Here is an 18,966-nt window from a genome sequence, read left to right as displayed (position 1 = left end):
TGCACCACTAGAAGGCACCAGACCCCAAGATTAGTGATTGCATGTACATAAACTTCAGCATAATCCAACTCCCTTCTGGCTCTTCACGTTGACTTTCTCAACAAGTGGATTGATCATTGCTGTCCGTTGTAGAATGTGGCTTATGCTCCTGTCTGCCTCTAGGCTATGCTCTATGTCTGATATGAGAGTGCCAATACAACTTGATAAATCCTCTACAAATCTTGTTAAAAATTGTTAACAAGATTGGAGAAATTTGATATGTTAAAAAGTTTGACGTATACTCATTTGTAGAGGATTATTTTGAAGTTGTATTGGTAACAAGCTATCCTCGCTAATCCCTTATCTGTATATTTGCATAGAGGGTTCTGATCTGAGGGTGCCACAGGGTCCTACTTTGGGCATGCCAGGTACAAATGAGAGCTGTATAGCACTATGTTTCCTGTGGGGGCTTGCTCTCATTATTTAGCTGACAAGTGCAGAAAGGCACCTTATTTGTTCTCCTTTTCTAGCTCTTGGCATGAAGACAGTGAGTGGTTCTACCCCGCCCCCCCCCCCCCCCCCCCCCCCCCGCCCCAGAAACAGGTACTAGTTATTAAAAGGAGAAAAATCAACACCAAACACAACCACTTTATTGAACAGTCCATCTTCATACAGCGTGTATATAAGGATTATGACAGCCTTAAAAGTCCTGAAAAAGCACATGGTGTGCGTATTGTGCATGGCCGTGGCGTAAGCTGACAGCCCAGTGAGTGAGTGGGAACAGACTGGAGCAATGCTTGTCCGAACTCCAGCTGACAGTACCTAGGGACATTCAGGTAAGGCTTAGCTGAAGTGGCTACTCCAAATGTATTGAAATGAAAACAACTGACTTTTTGACCTCCAGAGGCGCTGGCCATGATGCAGCAGTATGGAAGGGTCTACAGGAGCTGCAGAAGCAACACTTCCTGTGTATCTCTTTCATCGGCCAAGAGTACCACTTTCTGTCTGGTTGGAAGCCAGTGCTCTCACTTGTACCTTGTGTTGGTGTTTGTATCTCTTTCTTATGTTGGTCTACCCGGACCCAGCTGGTGGCCCTGGTCTGGTTATTCCTTTGTGTTTAACTCTGTGACCCCTTCAGTGCTCTCACTTGTACCTTGTGTTGGTGTTTGTATCTCTTTCTTATGTTGGTCTACCCGGACCCAGCTGGTGGCCCTGGTCTGGTTATTCCTTTGTGTTTAACTCTGTGACCCCTTGTTTCGATGGAGCCAAGCAGATAGCAAAGCAGGTGTGTTCTTAGAGGATGAAGAATCCAAAATGCGTGGGCGTGAAAACCCTGGCTTTTTGCTTAGAGAGATTTTCTATGTATTGAGAGGCTGTGTAGGGTCCTGTAAAGAAAGAAGAAATACACCTCTGTGCAGACTTGTAGTGAGTGAATGCCTTTGCTTCCCACCCTGGTCCAGCCTGAGGGGAAACGTTGGTGCTATTTTAGTGTGCCAGGTGCAGTTTGAGTTTGTTCCATATTGTTCTCTTGTGGCCACGGTTCTTTTCACACACATTCCTTCCTGACTTTGCTGAGGCCTCCTCAGTAATTCTGCTGGATTGAGATTTAGAAGGCTTGGAACCTGCCTTTTGGGTTGGAACGTTCTGACACGTCGGTCCTATTTTGTCATCATCTTGCTGTTGCTCAGTAGAGGGTCCAGCCCTTTTAGATGTGAAGGGTGAGCAATACTTCTGTCCAAGGACCAGCTTCATTCAAATCTTATTTTAACATGATGTGGTAGCCATCAGGGTTCTGGACTGAGATATGCAAACAGAAGCATGATTCGTTTCATCATTCCTCATACTTGCAGAAGGGGGTGGTAGTGGCCTTCTCTCTCTTTTTCATATTCTCTAACGGATGGGCCAAGTAGGGTAGGAATGTAAGACTGAAGCTGCCTCTGTGTCTACTGCCAAAGCTTCTATGTGAGTAGCAGCTGGGCTTTTACATGGACAGTACCTTTGCTTTCACCACCCACCATCCAGCCAAATCCCAAACATACACTTGCCCAGCTTCCAAGTGTCCCAGCTATACTGTGTCTCTCTGGAAAGTCTGCCCAACCCTCTTTCTTTCTCATAGGTCACCTTTGTGGGGATGGATTCTTTTTTAATAAGTCTTTCTTGGAGCATACTTACCTTTCGTAATGTCGGCCCTGAATGAGGATTCATCAGGCAGGTTTCTCACCATCTGCAGGACAGAGAAGAACATATTGGTACACAATTTGGGATTCTGAACATCTAGCAAAGACTTTGAAAATGTCCCTTAATGCTTGTGTCTAGTAGAGTCAGAACATGGGCATACTGCATGTCTTTTGAATGAAATAAATTCATGTTTCTGGCTTGTATTAATCTCTTGCCTTGCTAAAGTTGGGGCTGTACAAGGCTAGTAATATGACCTCCTGTAATTCACAGTGAAGGGGACAGATAGAGGCTCTTTCCTTTTGGTATCAGCCTGAGCCCTCCCTTCTCTACTGGTCTGTAGTATTGGTTACCCTTCTCCCCCCACCCCCCGAATTCAGGAGCCCTACCGCATCACTGATGAGAATCTGGATCCCATTGGGCCCTTGCCTGGAAACCCAGTATATCTGATTGGCTGGCAGACTGGTGAGATCTGCTAGTTGAGTGGTCAGTTCGATGGTTGTGAGCTCCTGAAGGTGAATTTCCCGGTAAAGTGCTGCAAAGATGGGACAAGATTCTTCATTAGCAGGTGTAACAATAACGTACCTCAACTCAGCCGCAAGCACCGTCAGCCAGCACTGGTATCAAAAGGAGAGCTACGTTCCTGAGTCTGAGCCTGTACTGGAGGGAAGGGAGAAGCAAGAGTTGGGCACCCTTAGTACTGGAAGGAAAACCTGCAGTACAGGATGGCATCAGCGAATGAAATGGACTAAGAATGGGGCAGAACACAATGTGTACCCTCAATCTGTACTGTAGTAGAGGATGAAGGTCTTTCCTTTACCTGTCTGTGCATTCTCGGAGCTTTCATCATCTTTCTCTTTGGCCTCTGTGCCGATATAGAGAGTGAGACGTGGTCGCACAGCCCTGAAGTAGAAAAATGCCCAGCATGAATATGTGCTTAGGTTGTAGGTGTGTGCTTTTGTGTTTCACTGACCTCTAGTTTAGCCACAAGCGTGATACCACCACTGCAAAGGAACCCAAGCCTTTTACCCTCCCTTCAAACTGCACCTGGACTTCAGCACGTTGGATAGACGGATTCCATCAGCTGCACCACAGATTTGAATCAGGTCAGAGCGGGACAGTTTCATCAAGTCTGCTCCTATGGATAGGATGCAAAGCAAGCTTTTCAGATGAAGTTTTTACAAAGTACTAGACTAAGGGAGAGTCTGAAAAGTAGGATCATCACCACTATGAGCCTTCCCTCCAGCATCTTGAAGCAGGCACTATGACCCATCCCCTGGGAGTAGTCTGACTGACATCTCTTCCAGCATCATCTGCTGGAGGGACACCATAATCCTCCCTCCCCAGGGAGCAGTTCTATAAGCAGGGGGTGACCTCATTCTGGAGTAGTCCCATAAGCACAGGGCTGCCGAGAGACTGAGCTGGCGTAGGGCTGCCGGACCTCCCTCCGCCCCCAACTGCCGCATAGCCAGACCACAAAAACTGTGTGGGGGGGGGGGGGGGCAAAGCCTAAAGTGTGGAAGGGCACATTTTGCCCCTGCCACAACTCCACATACCTTGGCTGGCTGGGGTCCCCAAGCCCTGCCAGCAGAAGTCTTTCTCCAGTGCTGTTCTCCATTGCATTGTCTGCCCTGTGGCTGATTTTCCCCTTGTAATGTGAGGGGAAAAGCAGCCACAGGGCAGGCAAATGCATTGGAGGAGGTTTCTGCTGGCAGGGCTTGGGGACCCCCCGGCAACCAAACCAGCCCTGAAGTTTTCTCTCTCCTGCTGTCAGGATCTGATCACCTGTGTCTCGTCAGGAGCAGAAGAGTGACAGATCCTGGTGCCAGGCCTTCCTTGGAGACCAGGCCCAGGGGACTCTTGCCCCCCCCCCCTCGGTGGCCCTGCATAAGCAGATCCTCTACCAGCATCCTCTCTAGAAGAGGCATCATGACCCACCACACACAGTGAAACCCAGTGCCATGCTGGTGGCATTACCTGTGAAGTTTCCCAGTGTTCTGCAGTAACTAGAGAAGCGATTCTTGATAAGCCACTGCTGGGTGTCCTGAAGGGTTGCAGAGAGAGTGAGGGCCTGCTGGGGAGAAGGATAGCCATCACAATCCTTTTCTACACTTATACCACCCCCACCCCCTCTTCTCCAACCAGCCAAGACCCTTCACCTTCCCCCATAGTCATACTGTAGACTAGCAGCAGAACTCTGGAATGAAATATTTCTCCAGCATTTTGCTGCTACTCCTGCTGTAAACCAGCCCCTTTTTTATTTTTTTATTATAAAGATCCTCACCTTGGTTGGACAAAAAAAAAATGCATGGGATCACACTGGTTTCTTAGGCAGTGAAAAGGTTGGTTGGATGGAATCTATAGGAGCCAGCTCTGTGGGTGCTTGAGCACCCCTACTATTGAAGAAATTCTGATTGTGTGCAGGGGAAGGTAATTTTCATTGGGTATAGCACCCCCAATAATTTTGGAAAGTTGGCTCCCATGATGGGATCTTGCATAGCAGCCCAAAGACGGTTGTTGTACCAAGTGTTTTTCAGTCCAGGGTTGGCAGTATCGCTCTCTCCTGAAGTCCAAGCTTAATCCCAGGGGCCGAAGCCCAGGGCAGTCTTGTTGCATAGTTTTTATGTATTTGTATCTGTTTAGAACTCACTAGATCATGCAGGCAGCCAAGAAATTAAATAAATAATTATACATTGTCCTACATTGACCACAAGAGGGTACTGTCCCACCATGCTAGCTTGGAGGGTTCCTGGCTCACTGCTGCTTAGGAGTAAGATTCAGGGGCTGGTTTGTGCCCTTATCTGTATTTCTGATATTCGGTGGCTCCATCTATTTAAGTAGGTCCTTAGAATATGTGGTCTTAAATGTAAATGGATAAAGTTATCCATTTAAGTCAGCTGTCATAGTCCTAGAAAGCTGGGTGTTTTCTGGATAGCAACCGAATATTGGCACTATCTCCTCCCCCAGAACACCTCCTAGAACCCTCCCTAGGGAACTAATATTCAAGCACAGCTGCATGCCAGTTTATTTAGAATCATCATAATGGGATCATAAGAGCCAAAGGAATTTTCAAAATCAGAGAATAATTCTTTGATTTCAGTCTAAAAAATACATATATTTAAAAATGTTTCTTCTTGCTGGTAGCACAAAAGGCGTTCTGTGCTCCTTTATCCTAAGACAGCTGCAGGTGGGAATATGCTGGTGTCTTACCTCCACAGTGCTCTCTGGAGAGCTGGCAGATGGACAGACCGGGGATGGACAGACCCTGGGAAGACAAGGGCAGACAGACAGGTGAGAAGCCGGAGGAGGCTGAGAGAACGACTGAGCATCTGCAATGCTGTGCGCACTGACACTGCTTTTACTGAAGCCCTTCTACTGTACTCTGTGGCACTAGTTCAGTTACTGCACCAAAGCTGCAATATTTTCTGCCTTTCTTCCCCACCACGCTCACCTTTCTGGAGTTGAAGAATTGAGTTCAGGGGTGCTGGGGGGGCTGTGTTGGCTGCTGGAGACCTCAGAGTCTGGCCATGGGGTGCACTGAAAAAGGGAAGAGAAAGGGATTAGACCACTTCTGCAACAGGACAGGAGAAAGGAAGAAGCATGGCACTCAGTGGACATCAACGAACAGACCATCATGTCCCCCACATCCACCACTCAGGACCAGTGTACTCATCCCTACATATCCCCAGGACTCTGGTCTTATAAAGGGCTTGTATTCCATCCCCTCCCCCACTTACCCCGGTCAGTAGCGTAGTTTCATATGAGGGCTGGTATTTCTCTCTCTCCTGCAGAGACCGTTTCTCAATCTTTTCTCGGTCTGTTTTTTGCTTTCTGTCAGCTCCTTTAGGCTGAAATAAATTTTTATGAGAAATTGGGTGATGTTTGCAGCTGAGAGCCAAGCAGGGGCCAGATGATTCAGGGTAGGCAAGTCTGGGGGATTATCAACAAGAAACAAGGTGTACATCTATAGGAGGAAGATGAAATCAGGAGAAGTAGATAAAGTGGAAGATTAAAGCAGGGGAGAGGGCTTGAGACAGAAAGGTTAGGGCAGACTGTTAGAGGGACTGGGTGCTATGAGACATGCTGTGAGTTGGGGTGAGGTGATGGCCAGGTAAATGGTATAAGATGCTGAAGTTAGGGCAAACAGAGCACTGCAAGGCAGAGGTGGAAGGTTAGGGTGAGGTTAAGCCAGGTGGAAGGCAAAGAAGTCACCTTGAATACTTTGATTTGGCAGCTGGCAGAGTACAGGGGTTCTGTGTGGGCTCCATTCTCATCTGCCTTGAATGTGTCAATCTGGATACGGAAGGGGACGCCCTTCTCCCCGCCATTTTTCCGCAGGGTGAACTCTGTGCTGATGCAGTGAACCTAGCAGTAGAGGACAGAGGTGATCAGAGAGCGAGCAGGGTAGCTAAGGTGGGTTACGGAGATGGTATTGGATGCAGAAAGGAAGGTTCTTCTTTATATCAGAGTGAACTTTCTGCTGATGTAGTGAACCTGGCAGCAGAGGATATAGAGGGAGAGCAGGGTAGCCAAGGAAGGAAGGCAACAGTAGACACATGTATGACAGTGATCCCTTTTGACTATGTATTATTAAAATGACAATATTATTTACCTCAGAAGACTGGGCTTGGCCTACTTAGTTATCCACACCCTGTTCTGCATCTGGTCACCTAAATCAGATTACTAGATTGTCTGGCACAGGTACCTCTTTTCATGTGTACAGTGTACCTTCTTGCAGCAGTGGTGTAGCCAACGGTGGGCCTAGGCCCACCCACTTTAGGCTCAGGCCCACCCAGTAGCATCACACCTATGATGTGATTGGCAGGGATCCCCAAGCCCCACCAGCTGAAAACTCCCAACAACTGTCCCTCCTGCATACCTTGTAAATAGCAGACTTCGCCTGCAGCGAGTAGCGACTGATACATACTACTTGCACCAGCCCCACAGCCTTCCCTCTGATGTATTCCCGCCTATGTGCAAACAGGAAGTTGCATCAGAGGGAAGGCTGTGGGGCCAACACGCGCAGTGTTGCTGGTCATTGCTGGTGAAAATCTGCTATTTAAAAAGTATGTGGGGGAGGGGGGATGTTTAAGAGACCATATGGCATGCAGGCAAGAGAGGGAGAGACCAAACCAGTTGTGGGATGGGACGGGGTTCTGCCCACCTATCTTGGGCCCAGGCCCACCCAAAATTGTGTGTCTGGTTACACATCTGTCTTGCAGAGGAACATGGGAGAGACTTTAAGGGGCTCATTTTCAAAGCACTTAGACTTACAAAGTTACACAGAAACCTATGGAACTTTGTAAGTCTAAGTGCTCAGAAAATATGCCTCAATTTGGCAGGCTCTAGCATGCATTGAGTTGTACAGCATTTCCTGAGCTCATTGCAGTGGCGTAGCCAGAAGACAATTTTTGGGTGGGCCAGCGGGTTGGATGGGTGGGCACTACAACCCCAACCCCCCCCCCCCCCCCACGCAGCACACAGCACCTTTAAAGTTATCGACGCTGCCTCCACTCACCTTTTCCCACCGTGTCGCTGACTCGTCTCCTGCACTTCATGGTCTCCGTCTCCCACTGCCGCGGCAGCGCTCTATCGGCGCTGCCTGCCTGACAGCTGACAGACGCGGCGCGACGACATCCTGCTCTGGGACCTTCCCTCTGCCGCGTGCAATCCACCCTGCGTAAACAGGAAGTTGAATCAACGCGGCAGAGGGAAGGCCCCGGAGCAGGAGGATGTCGCGTCGCGTCTGTCAGCTGTCAGGCAGGCAGCGCTGATAGCAAATTGAAAGCGCTGCCATGAGGGTGGGAGACAGACACCGCGAAGTGCAGGAGAGGAGGCAGCGCTACGGCGGGGGTGGGAGAAGGTGAGGATGGGCCTGAGACGAAACTGGGTGGGCCTGGGCCCACCCAGGCCCACCCGTAGCTACGCCCCTGGCTCATTGTGGTAGCGAAGGACTAGGACAGAAAAGCAAAATAAGAAAAGAGTAGCCATACTGGGTCAGCCCAATGGTCCATCTAGCCCAGTATCCTGTTGCCAACAGTGGCCAAGCCAGGTCACAAGTACCTGGCAGCAGCGGCGATCCTTGGTTGGCGGCCACCCGGGGCAGTTCGCCGGTGCACACACCCCCAGCGACATCCCCCCCCCCCCCCCCGGGTGCAGCACAACACCCTCCCTCGGTGCATCAACACCCCCCCCCCCCCCCCCCAGAGCATTCTTGCCTTCTGGGAGCAGCCAAGCAGCTGTCAGTTCCGCTGGTTCCCTACTCCCTCTGCCCCAGAACAGGAAGTAACCTGTTCCGGGGCAGAGGGAGAAGGGAACCAGCGGAGCTGACAGCCACGCGGCTGCTTTCTGCACCCCCCCCCCCTGCCAGCAGCGTGCACCCGGGGCAGACCGCCCCCACTGCCCCGCCCTCAGTACACCACTGCCTGGCAGAAGCTCAAATTGTGGCAACATTCCATGCTATCAATCCCAGAGCAAGCAGTTGCTTCCCCATGTATGTCTCAATAGCAGACTATTGACTTTTCCTCCAGGAACTTGTCCAAACTTTTTACAACCCAGATACACTAACCGCTGTTGACACATCCTCTGGCAAAGAGTTCCAGAGCTTAACCGTTGAGTGAAAAAATATTTCCTCCTATTTGTTTTAAACGTATTTCCATGTAACTTCGAGTGTCCCCTAGTCTTTATTATTTTGGAATGAGTTAAAAATTTGATTTATTTCTCATTCTACACCACTCAGGATTTTGTAGATGTCAATCATATCTCCCCTCATCCGTCTCTTTTCCAAACTGAAGAGCCCTAATCTCTTTAGCCTTTCCTCATAAGAGAGGAGTTCTATCCCCTTTATCATTTTGGTCGCTCTTCTTTGAGCCTTTTCTAATTCTGCTAAAATATGGTGACCTGAACACAATAGTCAATGTGCGACTGCGAAATGGAGTGATACAGAGGCGCTATAATATTTTTAGTCTTTTCACCATCCTTTTCCTAATAATTCCTAGCATCCTGTGGTTATTCTTTCCAAAGTGCATCACCTTGCATTTGTCCATTTAAATTTCATCTGCCATTTGAATGCCCAGTCTTCCAATTTCCTAAGGTCTTCCTGCAATATTTCACAGTCCGCTTGTGTTTTAACAACCTTGAATAGTTTTGTGTCACCCTTAAATTTAATCACCTCACTCATTCCAATTTCCATATCATTTATAAATATGTTAAATAGCACTGGTCCCAATACTGATCCCTACGGCACTCCACTGTTCACCCTCCTCCACTGAGAGAAATTACCATTTAACCCTACCCTCTGTTTTCTGTCCAATAACTAATTCCTAATCCATTGCCTCCTATCCCATGACTCTCTAGTTTTCTCAGGAGTCTCTCATGAGGAACTTTATCAAAAGCTTTCTAGATACACTACATCAACCAGCACACCTTTATCCGCATGTTTATTCATGCCTTCAAAGAAATGAAGTACATTGATGAGGCAAGACTTCCCTTGACTGAACCCAAGCCGACTCTGTCCCATTAAACCATGTTTGTCTATGTGTTCTGTAATTTTATTCTTTATAATAGTTTACACTATATTGCCCGGCACTGACATCAGGCTTACCGGCCATTCTGCACCCTATTGTGTAAAGGAACAAAAGTCTCATAGTGCCAGAGCCCTTGGGGCTCTCCCAGGGAAAGGGGGGCTTGGGACCTCCTCTTGAACACACCCTACATTCCACTTAGGGGCCCAGGCTGCTTCTTGCACATGTGATATTCAGCTTTGAAAGCCATGGACTCTTACTCAATGCTGGGGGGGGGGGGGGGGGCAAGGTCCTCCTGAGTACCAGACCCTCATGTTTTTTTTTTTATTGTGCTCACCTGGATAAAGACAGATGTCCTTCTGGTGGGGTCCCAGAGAAACTCGACTGTGTTCAGCATGGTGGGGTGTATGTGGGGCTCCATCACCCCCACAGAGAGTGGGATGTCTGAAACATTGCAGCAGAGCATGTAAGGCAGAGAAAGGGACTATTACTGGGATTTCCAAAGAGTTAGTCATCATAATAGAGCTCCAGTAGTCTCAGACACATGCAGTTTCTTCTAAACTGCTTGGCAGGCAGCACAGAAGTGTCCAGCATTAGAAATTGTGATTTTTTTTTACATTATATAACTACAGAAGAGATAACCTGAGATGCAGGGAGAAGTGATTAGCCCAAGATTGCCCAGAGACAGTGGCTGAGCAGAGTTTGCAATTCATGTCCACTGACTTGTAGATCAGGGCTTAACTAGCTCATACTTGGCCATCACTGAAGAGGGAACAGGTCAAAGTGGAGACCTACCAATGTCCAATATGCGGTCTCCAGGACGGCTCCATCGCCAACCCTCCAGCTGCTGTCGCTCTGTGTACTGCAGTCGCCGGTCATGGAAACCCACTCTGATCATACTCTAAGGGAAAGAGCAGGCAGGAGCACGATCAGATCAGCCCCCTGAATCAGGGATCCTAATTTATACTAATGATTCTACTAACATCTGGCAACCAAACTTTATTGACACACACACACCCCAGTCACCATTTTGTGCACAACTCAGATTCACCCCTATATGTATCAAGGCCTAATTCTCAACACAGTGTCATAGCATTAGTTGGAACCCTTCCTGCTACAACAGTGTTCAAAATGATAGAAAACTTTTTAAAAGGGGCAGTATTGGAGAGCTAAGTAAAAAGGGAAGAGCATTAGACGAACATGGCAACAGTTCCTAAGTTTCCAAATTTTTTTTTTTATATACTGCTGTAGGGCATATATATGCCTGTTCTAATGAAGCCCCTGATACTGGGAACATTTCCCCCCCACCAGAATAACAATGACAAAAAAAAAACTTGCTGAAATACACATTTGACCTTAGATTTTCATGATGTGTTTCCTTTCTGAATGTACATTGATAAAAAAACTATGGATTTGCCTTTGAAATGACATTTCCCTGGTTTCATGTCATTTGAAATTTCATGTTTTTTTCTAGGGCTGCATTTCAATTAAAACATTTTAATTGTGTGATTAAAGGCATTACATATACATAGTAGCAGTCCATTTGGTGGGGGGCATGCATTTTCTCTCCCTCCCCACTTTAGATATTATTCCTTTGCTTGTGGGGATGCCGAAGCAGCCCCCTTCCTCCTTGTGCTGTATCAGGAGCAAGGAAGTTAGTGGTGGGGTGCATCCAGCTGCCGATGCTGGCACTCCCTGAGCATGCTCAGTTCATGCACAAACTGAGCATGCTTGGGAAGTGCAAGCATTGGTGGCTGGAGGCACCCCGCTGACTGCTTGCTACTGAGGCAATATGAGGAGGAAGTGGGGTGACTCAAGCAGTGGATTTCTTCGGCTCATGGGGCTTCAGCTGCCCCACCAGGCATTGAATAGGTACTGCAGTTTTGGAGGCGGCCTGAGTCCATTCTCTGTCTCATATATACACCCCACTGTCACCCATTCTCTCCCTCTCTCATATGTGCCCCCATGCCTTCATCCATTCTCTCTCTCATGAGCCCCCGCCCGTGCCTTCACCCATTCTCTCATGTTGCCCCCTGTGTCTTCTCCCATTCTCTCATGTTGCCCCCTGTGTCTTCTCCCATTCTCTCTCATGTGCCCCCCAAGCCTTCACCCATTTTCTCTCCCCCTGTGCCTTCACCCATTTTCTCTTACATGCTCCTCCTGTGCCTTCACCCATTCTCTCTCATGCGCCCCCCTGTGCCTTCACCCATTCTCTCATGTTGCCCCCTGTGTCTTCTCCCATTCTCTCTCATGTGCCCCCCAAGCCTTCACCCATTCTCTCTCATGCACCCCCCTGTACCTTCACCCATTCTCTCTCTATCATGTGTCCCTATTCTGTCTCTCATATGTGCCCCCTTTGTGCGTTCACCTGTTCTCTCATGTGCCCCCCCTATGCCTTCACCCATTCTCTCTCCATCTATCATGCGCCCCGCTGTGCTTCACCCATTCTGTCTCTCTCTCATACATACCCCCTTTGTGCATTTACCTGTTCTCTCTCTCTGTCAAAGTGTGCTCTGCCCTGCCTCCCCTCCCCTGCTGTGATTCTCTCTCAATGCCCTCCCCCCACCCCCTGCATGGTTGGTCCAGCATCTCTCCCTCCCCTCCCAGACTGCCAGCAGTTCTCTCTCCCTTCCCCTCCTGATTTCATTTTTTTTTCAGTATGTCTTCTCCCTGCAGTGGCAGCCATATTGAAACGCTGCCTCAGCCTGCACTGGGCCTTTCCTTATGACCCGTCCCATCTCCTGAAAACAAGAAGCTGCATCAAAAGGGGGTGGGAAGGGTCAAAGGGAAAGGCTTGGTGCAGGCCAAGGCAGCAATTCAATATGGCTGCCGCTGGAGGGAGAAGACTTACTGAAAAAAAAAAAAAGAAAGGTAAACAGAGGGCAGAGAGAGCCGCCAGCGGTCCAGGAAGGGAGGAAGAGATGCCGCATGTGCGCGGGCACACAGGGAGAGAGGGCAGTTAATCATTAATCATGATTAATGATTTACATGTTAATCATGATTAATGTGCAGCCCTAGCTTTTTCCTGTCATTGAATACCCCCAAAATGAAAATTAAAAAACAAATACATTAAATTAAAAATCCTGAAAACAGAGAATGAAAATTTGTGCAGCACACCCATAATAAAAATGGCTATTACAGTAATGTAAAGAAGTGATATCACTGCAGAGCTTTACCACAATCCATCTAGCTGAGTCCTGGGCCCATGTAGCATCCTCTCACCTTCAGCAGCCTTCTGCACCCTGGTGACTCTCCGCTCTGCCTCCAGTTACTCAGCATCCGGATCTCATAGGACTGCCCTGAAAAATACAAGATATCCCACAGAAGGGGGGGGGGGGGGGTATTTACAAACTGCTTAAATCTCCCATGTGACTCAAGAAAACTTTTGCCAAAGGCACCCATGACCTGTCTTCATACAGGGAGGGGTCACACAGCTCTGCAAAGCATTTTACATACCACTTCTTCCACTAAAGGTGTGCGATGGTATTTGTGGGTCCCTAACCTTGATTGGCTTATGTGTATACAAGGGCTTAGCCCTGGTCCCTGACCGTTGGCTGAGGTGTGTGTTTGGTACTAGGCATTGTCCCTTATGCTGTTTGATGGGCCCTAACCTTGAGGTGTGTGGCGGTAGTCATTATTCCTAGTTTAAGATAGAGGGGAGAGGAGTTAGTAATGGCCAGAGCCAGTGCGAGGGTAGTGGGTGTCCTAGACAAACCTTCAGTCTTACACCCCCTCCCCTCCACTAACTTTCAGACCCCTAGACTGCCATCCCCCCTCCAAGAATTTGATAATTAAACAATACAATTGTAGACATCACACAAAAATCCTACAAAAATGCAGGTTAAGGTATGTGTTGATGGTTCATTGAGTCTGTGTAGCTGTCAGGATCTATAGTTTGGCTTTGCAACTGCTCTTTGCCGACCCCAGGAAGCTGCTGCCCTAGGTAGGTCACTAGTCTTGCCTAATGGTTGGGCTGGCGCTGGTAATGGCCCTTAGCCATAGTTGGGAATGGCTGTGTGATGATAACATGGTTTGGGTGGGAGATAGAGAAGGTTACATGGCTCTTACCTTGGTTCAAATATGTCAGGGTCTCATCTTGAAGTTTTATGGCTGGCGATGTGGCAGCACATAGGACACACTGAAACGTGGGGCAGTGCAGCTCTGCAGTCGCAGGAACAGTCTGTTCCTCCTGCTTTAAAAATGGCACTTGCAAAGATTCCCTGAAAGAGAAAGCAGTAGCTTAGTGAGCCGGAGCCTATGTGACACTGAAAGCCTTGCCATTCTGTGCCAGGTGCCACAGGCCTGCATCTGTAATTCAGACGGTCTGCCACATGTGATTTCAAGTTGTGAACAGTGAGAGAGCATTATACCAGTCCTTGAAAAGTGGGTCAGATTTAAAGGGAATGACCCACTGTTTAAATGGCTTCCTCCTGCAGTGTCACCTGGATGGATTTTGCCTTCCTCTAATCAAGCCAGTCTTTGAAACAATTGTAAGTTGTTGAGTCTTTTCCTGCAGGGCTCCATCTCTTTGGCAGTGGCGTAGCCAAGGGTGGGCCCAGGCCCACCCACTTTGGGTTCAGGCCCACCCAGTATCAGCATACCTATGATGTGGCTGGCAGGGAGACCAAAAACTCCCAACAACTGTCCCTCCTGCATACCTTGTAAATAGTAGGTCTTCACCTGCAGCAAGCAGCGACTGATACATACTGTTCACACTAACCCCACAGCCTTCCCTCTGATGTATTCCCGTCTATGTGAAAATATATCAGAGGGAAGGCTGTGGGGCCAACATGAGCAGTTGGTATTAGTTGCTGCTTGTTGCCCGTGAAAATCTGCTATTTAAAAGGTATGCGGGGGAGGGGGGATGTTTGAGAGACCATATGGTATGCAGGCAAGAGAGGGAAGACTAAATCACTCGTGGGACAGGGCGGAGTTCTTCTGTTCACCCATCTTGGGTCCAGGCCCATCCAAAATTGGGTGTCTGGCTACACCCCTGCTCTTTGGAACATGTTGCCTTTAGGGAGGTCAGTTAGAACTAAAGTATTTGCTTTTAAGAAACAGTTAAAAGTTTGGGTTTTCAGACCAGCATTGCTTATATTACATGGTGTTTTTGAAACTTATGGTTTTGGTTATTCCAACTGTTATAGCTTAGTTTTGAATTTATTTGATTGGTTAGAGTTTAGTTACAGCTTTTATTTATTTGGGCTTGTGATAAATACTTTTGTAAGTATTTTGCAGTGAAGGGCGACTAACATGATAGCTGGGATGGGACGACTTCCCTATGAAGAAAGACTAAGGAGGCTAGGGCTTTTCAGCTTGGAGAAGAGACGGCTGAGGGGGAGACATGATAGAGGTATATAAAATAATGAGTGGAGTGGAACAGGTGGATGTGAAGCGTCTGTTCATGCTTTCCAAAAATACTAGGACTAGGGGGCATGCGATGAAACTACAGTGTAGTAAATTTAAAACAAATAGGAGAAAATGTTTCTTCACCCAACACATAATTAACCTCTGGAATTCGTTGCCGGAGAACGTGGTGAAGGCGGTTAGCTTGGCAGAGTTTAAAAAGGGGTTAGACGGTTTCCTAAAGGACAAGTCCATAAACCGCTACTAAATGGGAAAAATCCATAATTCTAGGAATAACATGTATAGAATGTTTGTACGTTTGGGAAGCTTGCCAGGTGCCCTTGGCCTGGATTGGCCGCTGTCGTGGACAGGATGCTGGGCTCGATGGACCCTTGGTCTTTTCCCAGTGTGGCATTACTTATGTACCCTTGTGTCTGATTTTATTCTCTATAGAGTTTGCACACCACTGGGCCAGATATTTAGTGGAAGACTGGCGAAGGCAGTGCTGTGGTGTGCAAGGAACCCCTGATGGCAAAAGCAGTGCAAGGAGTATGGCAGGAACTCCGGGAAGTGAAAATAGTGCCGTGAATCCACGACAGCAAAAACAGCACCAGTGTGTGCAAGGATACCTTAATAGTTAAACAGTGCCATGAACCTTTGAGAACAAAAGCAATGCCAGGAACATCCCCCCCCCCCCACCCCCCCCCCCCCGATAATAAAAGCATTCCTAGAGCGAGGAACCCCCATCTGATAGTGAAAGCCATGCCCAAGTGTATGCAAGGAACCCCCCTAATAGCAAAAGCAGTGACAGGATTGCCAAGGTCAAGGAGCCCCCCTGATAGTGATAGTACTGGTACTGCCATGAATGCATAAGAGCAAAACCAGTACCAGCGTGTGCCAGAAACTCCCTGATAGTAAAAACAGTGCCCAGTTCACCAGGAAACTTCCTCCCCCTACTCCTCCTGACAGTATTGATAGTAGAAGCAGTGCAAGGAACTGTTCCCCCCCCACCCCCCCCCACCCCCCCGATAGTAAAAGGTAAAAGTCCTGCCAGAATGTATACAAGGAAATTGCCCCTCCCCTCCCTCCCCCCCCCCCCCCGATAGTGAAAGCAGTGCCATAGTGTGCAAGAACCCTCCCCCTGATAGTGAAAGCAGAGGTAGGGTTTGCCAGGAACATTCCTCTCCCTCCCCCCTCCTGATAGTAGCAGCAGTGCTATAGTGTGCAAAGCATTTCCCCTGATCCAGAGTGTATGTAAGGAACCCCCTCCCCCCCCCATAGCAAAATCAGTGATAGGGTTATGTGCCAGGAATCCCCCTCCCCTCTGATGATGAAAGCAGTGCCAGGAGCCCGAGAGAGCAAAAGCAATGCCAAGATGTGCCAACAATCTGTGAGAATGCAATCAGTGCTGGATGTGCAAGGAACCCATAACAGTGACAGCAGAACCAGGGTGTGCCAAGAGTCCCTGATAGCAAAAGTAGTGCCATTTTACCTTGTACCTCACCACAAGATAATCTTGTGTTTATAGTAAAGAAAACAGCTCACTCCTGACTGGCAATTAGATCAGGCTGACAAGTACACCACTTGAACCTCAATTCAGCAGAAACCAGAATAATCTACTTCAGCCCATGCACAGCCCTAGAAGGGACCCGAGTTCCCTTCCTGGCAAAGCAGGCTTAGGACATATTGATGGGTACAAATAGGGATGAGTATCTGCCACCTGCAATAACACTCACCCTGGTCCCCCTGCCCCAATCACTGCACTCCCATCCTCCTCAACAAAGGTACATCGCTCCTCATCCATGAAAGGAATTCCAGCAAAAAGTGAAGAGACAAGACACCCTGTAATGTTCTGTGAGGTGCTTTTGTCTGGGGAGGGGAGGGGAGGGGGCAAAGATTAATCTCCAAGTACATATAATTATCCTGAACCTTTTTCTCAGTCGGACTTCCAGCCTCTTGGCTTCCCTAGGCTCAGATGCAGACGTGGCAAGATAGATTTTCTCAACAAGTGATTCTCTGATGCTAGAAATCTTCTAAAAGCATTGTACTAGTTAAATAAAAGAGGCAGAGCTGTTACCTGAAGATACTGCTTGTGGGACCCTGGTAGTGCTCAGCTGGGGAAGGCCAGTAGTGCTCCGGTTGGCTGTGCCAAAAAAGCATGATGCAAGGACCCCAGCCTGTGCCAACCAGAGCAAAAGTCACACTCCTCTGCTGGAGCAGATCCCTGGCTTGGGTGATCCTCACTGAGGCTGATGGTGAAGTCCCCTCCTTGGGCTCCCTTTGAGGTTGCAAATTACCCTGTAGCTGCACAGAGAAAACCACCTCCACCTTTATATCACCAGCTCACCTGTTCTCAGGTGAAGGGCTGGATACCAACAGGAGTGATGCTTCCTGATTGGCTTCTTACAGATGATCTCCAGTAAGGGTGGGACGCAAGGTCACGTTTCCCAATCACAGACAAAACTGAAGAACTTGCAGGTACAGTTCAACAAGGGAAGGATAGTTCAGCTGCTAGTGAACATCCCTGCGCTGGGCTAACACTTCTTAGCATGCAGCCCTTTTACCACACCTACCCATAGCTATTCCTCTAAAACATTACTGTAGACTTGATTTAGATCTGGGGAAAGATTCTTTGGATTCCTTACCTTATTCTGGAGGTGAAACTGCTAGCCCTTAATCTTGTTTAGTTTCTAGCAGGTGAAAAGATGGCATGTGAGATCCCGCTTGGGTCCTTTTAATGTATTTATATAGTGGAATGAAATTTCTTTTCTTTTCTAATTTGAATAGCTGCAGTTTGGAGAATCTTTTATTGTGTAGAAGCAGGACAGTCACTGTATAAACAACACCCAAGGCAAAATATTGATCCCCCCCCCCTTATTGGCCTTACTGGCTTGCAGACTCAGACATCCTTAAAGGAGTAATGTGGCATTCCCCCTGACTTGGCCCCCAAAACGGTTGCCCTGTTTGCTTGCTTAGTCCTAGTGATAATCCTGGTGGGACACTTTCTAACATTTTTGGGCCTTTAAAAGGGCAGGAACCCAAAACTGCACCATGTATGCCTTATTCAGGGTCAAACTGAGATCCTGTGGAGTGTGCAGCCCTACACCCGCCCAGCTCTGACTACTGTTCCTTGCTTCTCTGTACACCTTCCCAGCTCCTAACCCAAAGCAGAAGAAAGAGCCAGGGTTAACAGGTCATTGCCCCATCCCAAGCAGATCCTTGTGTGCCAAACTGTTCTACTGCCTTGCTCCACATTGTCTTATTACTAAATGTATGCTTATTCTTCTAAAGTAGCAGAGTCCTGCTTTCTACTCACAGCAGAAAATCCCAAACCTGGTCCTAGAAGCACCCAGCCAGTCAATGAATATTCATGAGAGATATTTGCATGCACTGCCTCAACTGCATGCAAATCTCTAATGAATATTCATTGTGGATATTCTGAAAATGTGACTGGCTGGGGTGCCTCCAGGTCCAGGTTTGGGAGCCACTGATTCACAGTGTGACAAAGTGCGATGCCATTTCTACTCTTCCCGAACTGTTTTCAAAGGAATTCATAAGAAGTTGTGGTTCTCAACCCAACCAGTCAAGTTTTCAGGATATTCCCAATGAATATGTATGAGATAGATTTGCATACCAAGGATGTAGTGGATAACCTGAGGACTGGATTGAGAACCACTGGTTAAAAGCATTGATTCATGCTTGTGGAAAACTGGTGCAAAAGCCCTTCTTACATTCCTGTCTAATCATGTTTTCCCGCCAGCCTGAATTTTCAAAGGGAAGATCTACAAGGCACATCCAGCAGAGAGACCTGCAAATTACCTGAGGTAAAATTCCGCCCTCCTCCCCTGGATCAGGGTTTCTCAACCCAATCCTCAGGACATACCCAGCCATTCAGGTTTTTAGGCTAGCCAAAATGAATATGCACAAGATAAATGTGCATACA

The 18,966-nt window shown here is 48.0% G+C and overlaps 1 protein-coding gene across 2 annotated transcripts; it reads right to left on the bottom strand.

Moving 5' to 3' along the window:
- Positions 1-1,123: 1,123 nt before the first annotated feature.
- LOC115482088 (transcription factor CP2-like protein 1) lies at positions 1,124-17,314 on the bottom strand. Of its 2 annotated transcripts, none has more exons than XM_030221653.1 (15): positions 17,101-17,314; positions 13,746-13,897; positions 12,900-12,976; positions 10,473-10,578; positions 10,015-10,121; positions 6,367-6,519; positions 5,892-6,002; positions 5,606-5,691; positions 5,365-5,419; positions 4,132-4,228; positions 3,202-3,292; positions 2,975-3,057; positions 2,544-2,689; positions 2,152-2,203; positions 1,124-1,776 (listed from the first exon to the last, which is right to left on the bottom strand). In XM_030221653.1, the coding sequence occupies exons 1-15, from the start codon at positions 17,181-17,183 to the stop codon at positions 1,739-1,741; spliced, it is 1,437 nt and encodes a 478-aa protein (XP_030077513.1). In that variant the 5' UTR covers positions 17,184-17,314; the 3' UTR covers positions 1,124-1,738. The 2 variants fall into 2 exon arrangements, with proteins under 2 accessions (XP_030077513.1, XP_030077514.1); XM_030221654.1 differs by having other exon boundaries at positions 4,132-4,225.
- Positions 17,315-18,966: the final 1,652 nt, after the last annotated feature.

The sequence above is a fragment of the Microcaecilia unicolor genome, chromosome 12 (assembly GCF_901765095.1).
Source record: "Microcaecilia unicolor chromosome 12, aMicUni1.1, whole genome shotgun sequence".
Classification (NCBI taxonomy): Eukaryota; Metazoa; Chordata; class Amphibia; order Gymnophiona; family Siphonopidae; genus Microcaecilia; species Microcaecilia unicolor.
This window is presented reverse-complemented; position numbering and strand designations above follow the sequence as displayed.

Bases quoted from the DNA above. Each gene is read 5' to 3' on its own strand.
- LOC115482088 (XM_030221653.1), bottom strand. From the start codon at position 17,183: ATGCTTTTTTGGCACAGCCAACCGGAGCACTACTGGCCTTCCCCAGCT. The intron at 5,692-5,891 runs GTAAGTGGGGGA...TCCCTTTTTCAG, and splicing joins AAACTACGCTACTGACCGGG to TGCACCCCATGGCCAGACTC. The intron at 5,420-5,605 runs GTGAGCGTGGTG...TTGTCTTCCCAG, and splicing joins AATTCTTCAACTCCAGAAAG to GGTCTGTCCATCCCCGGTCT.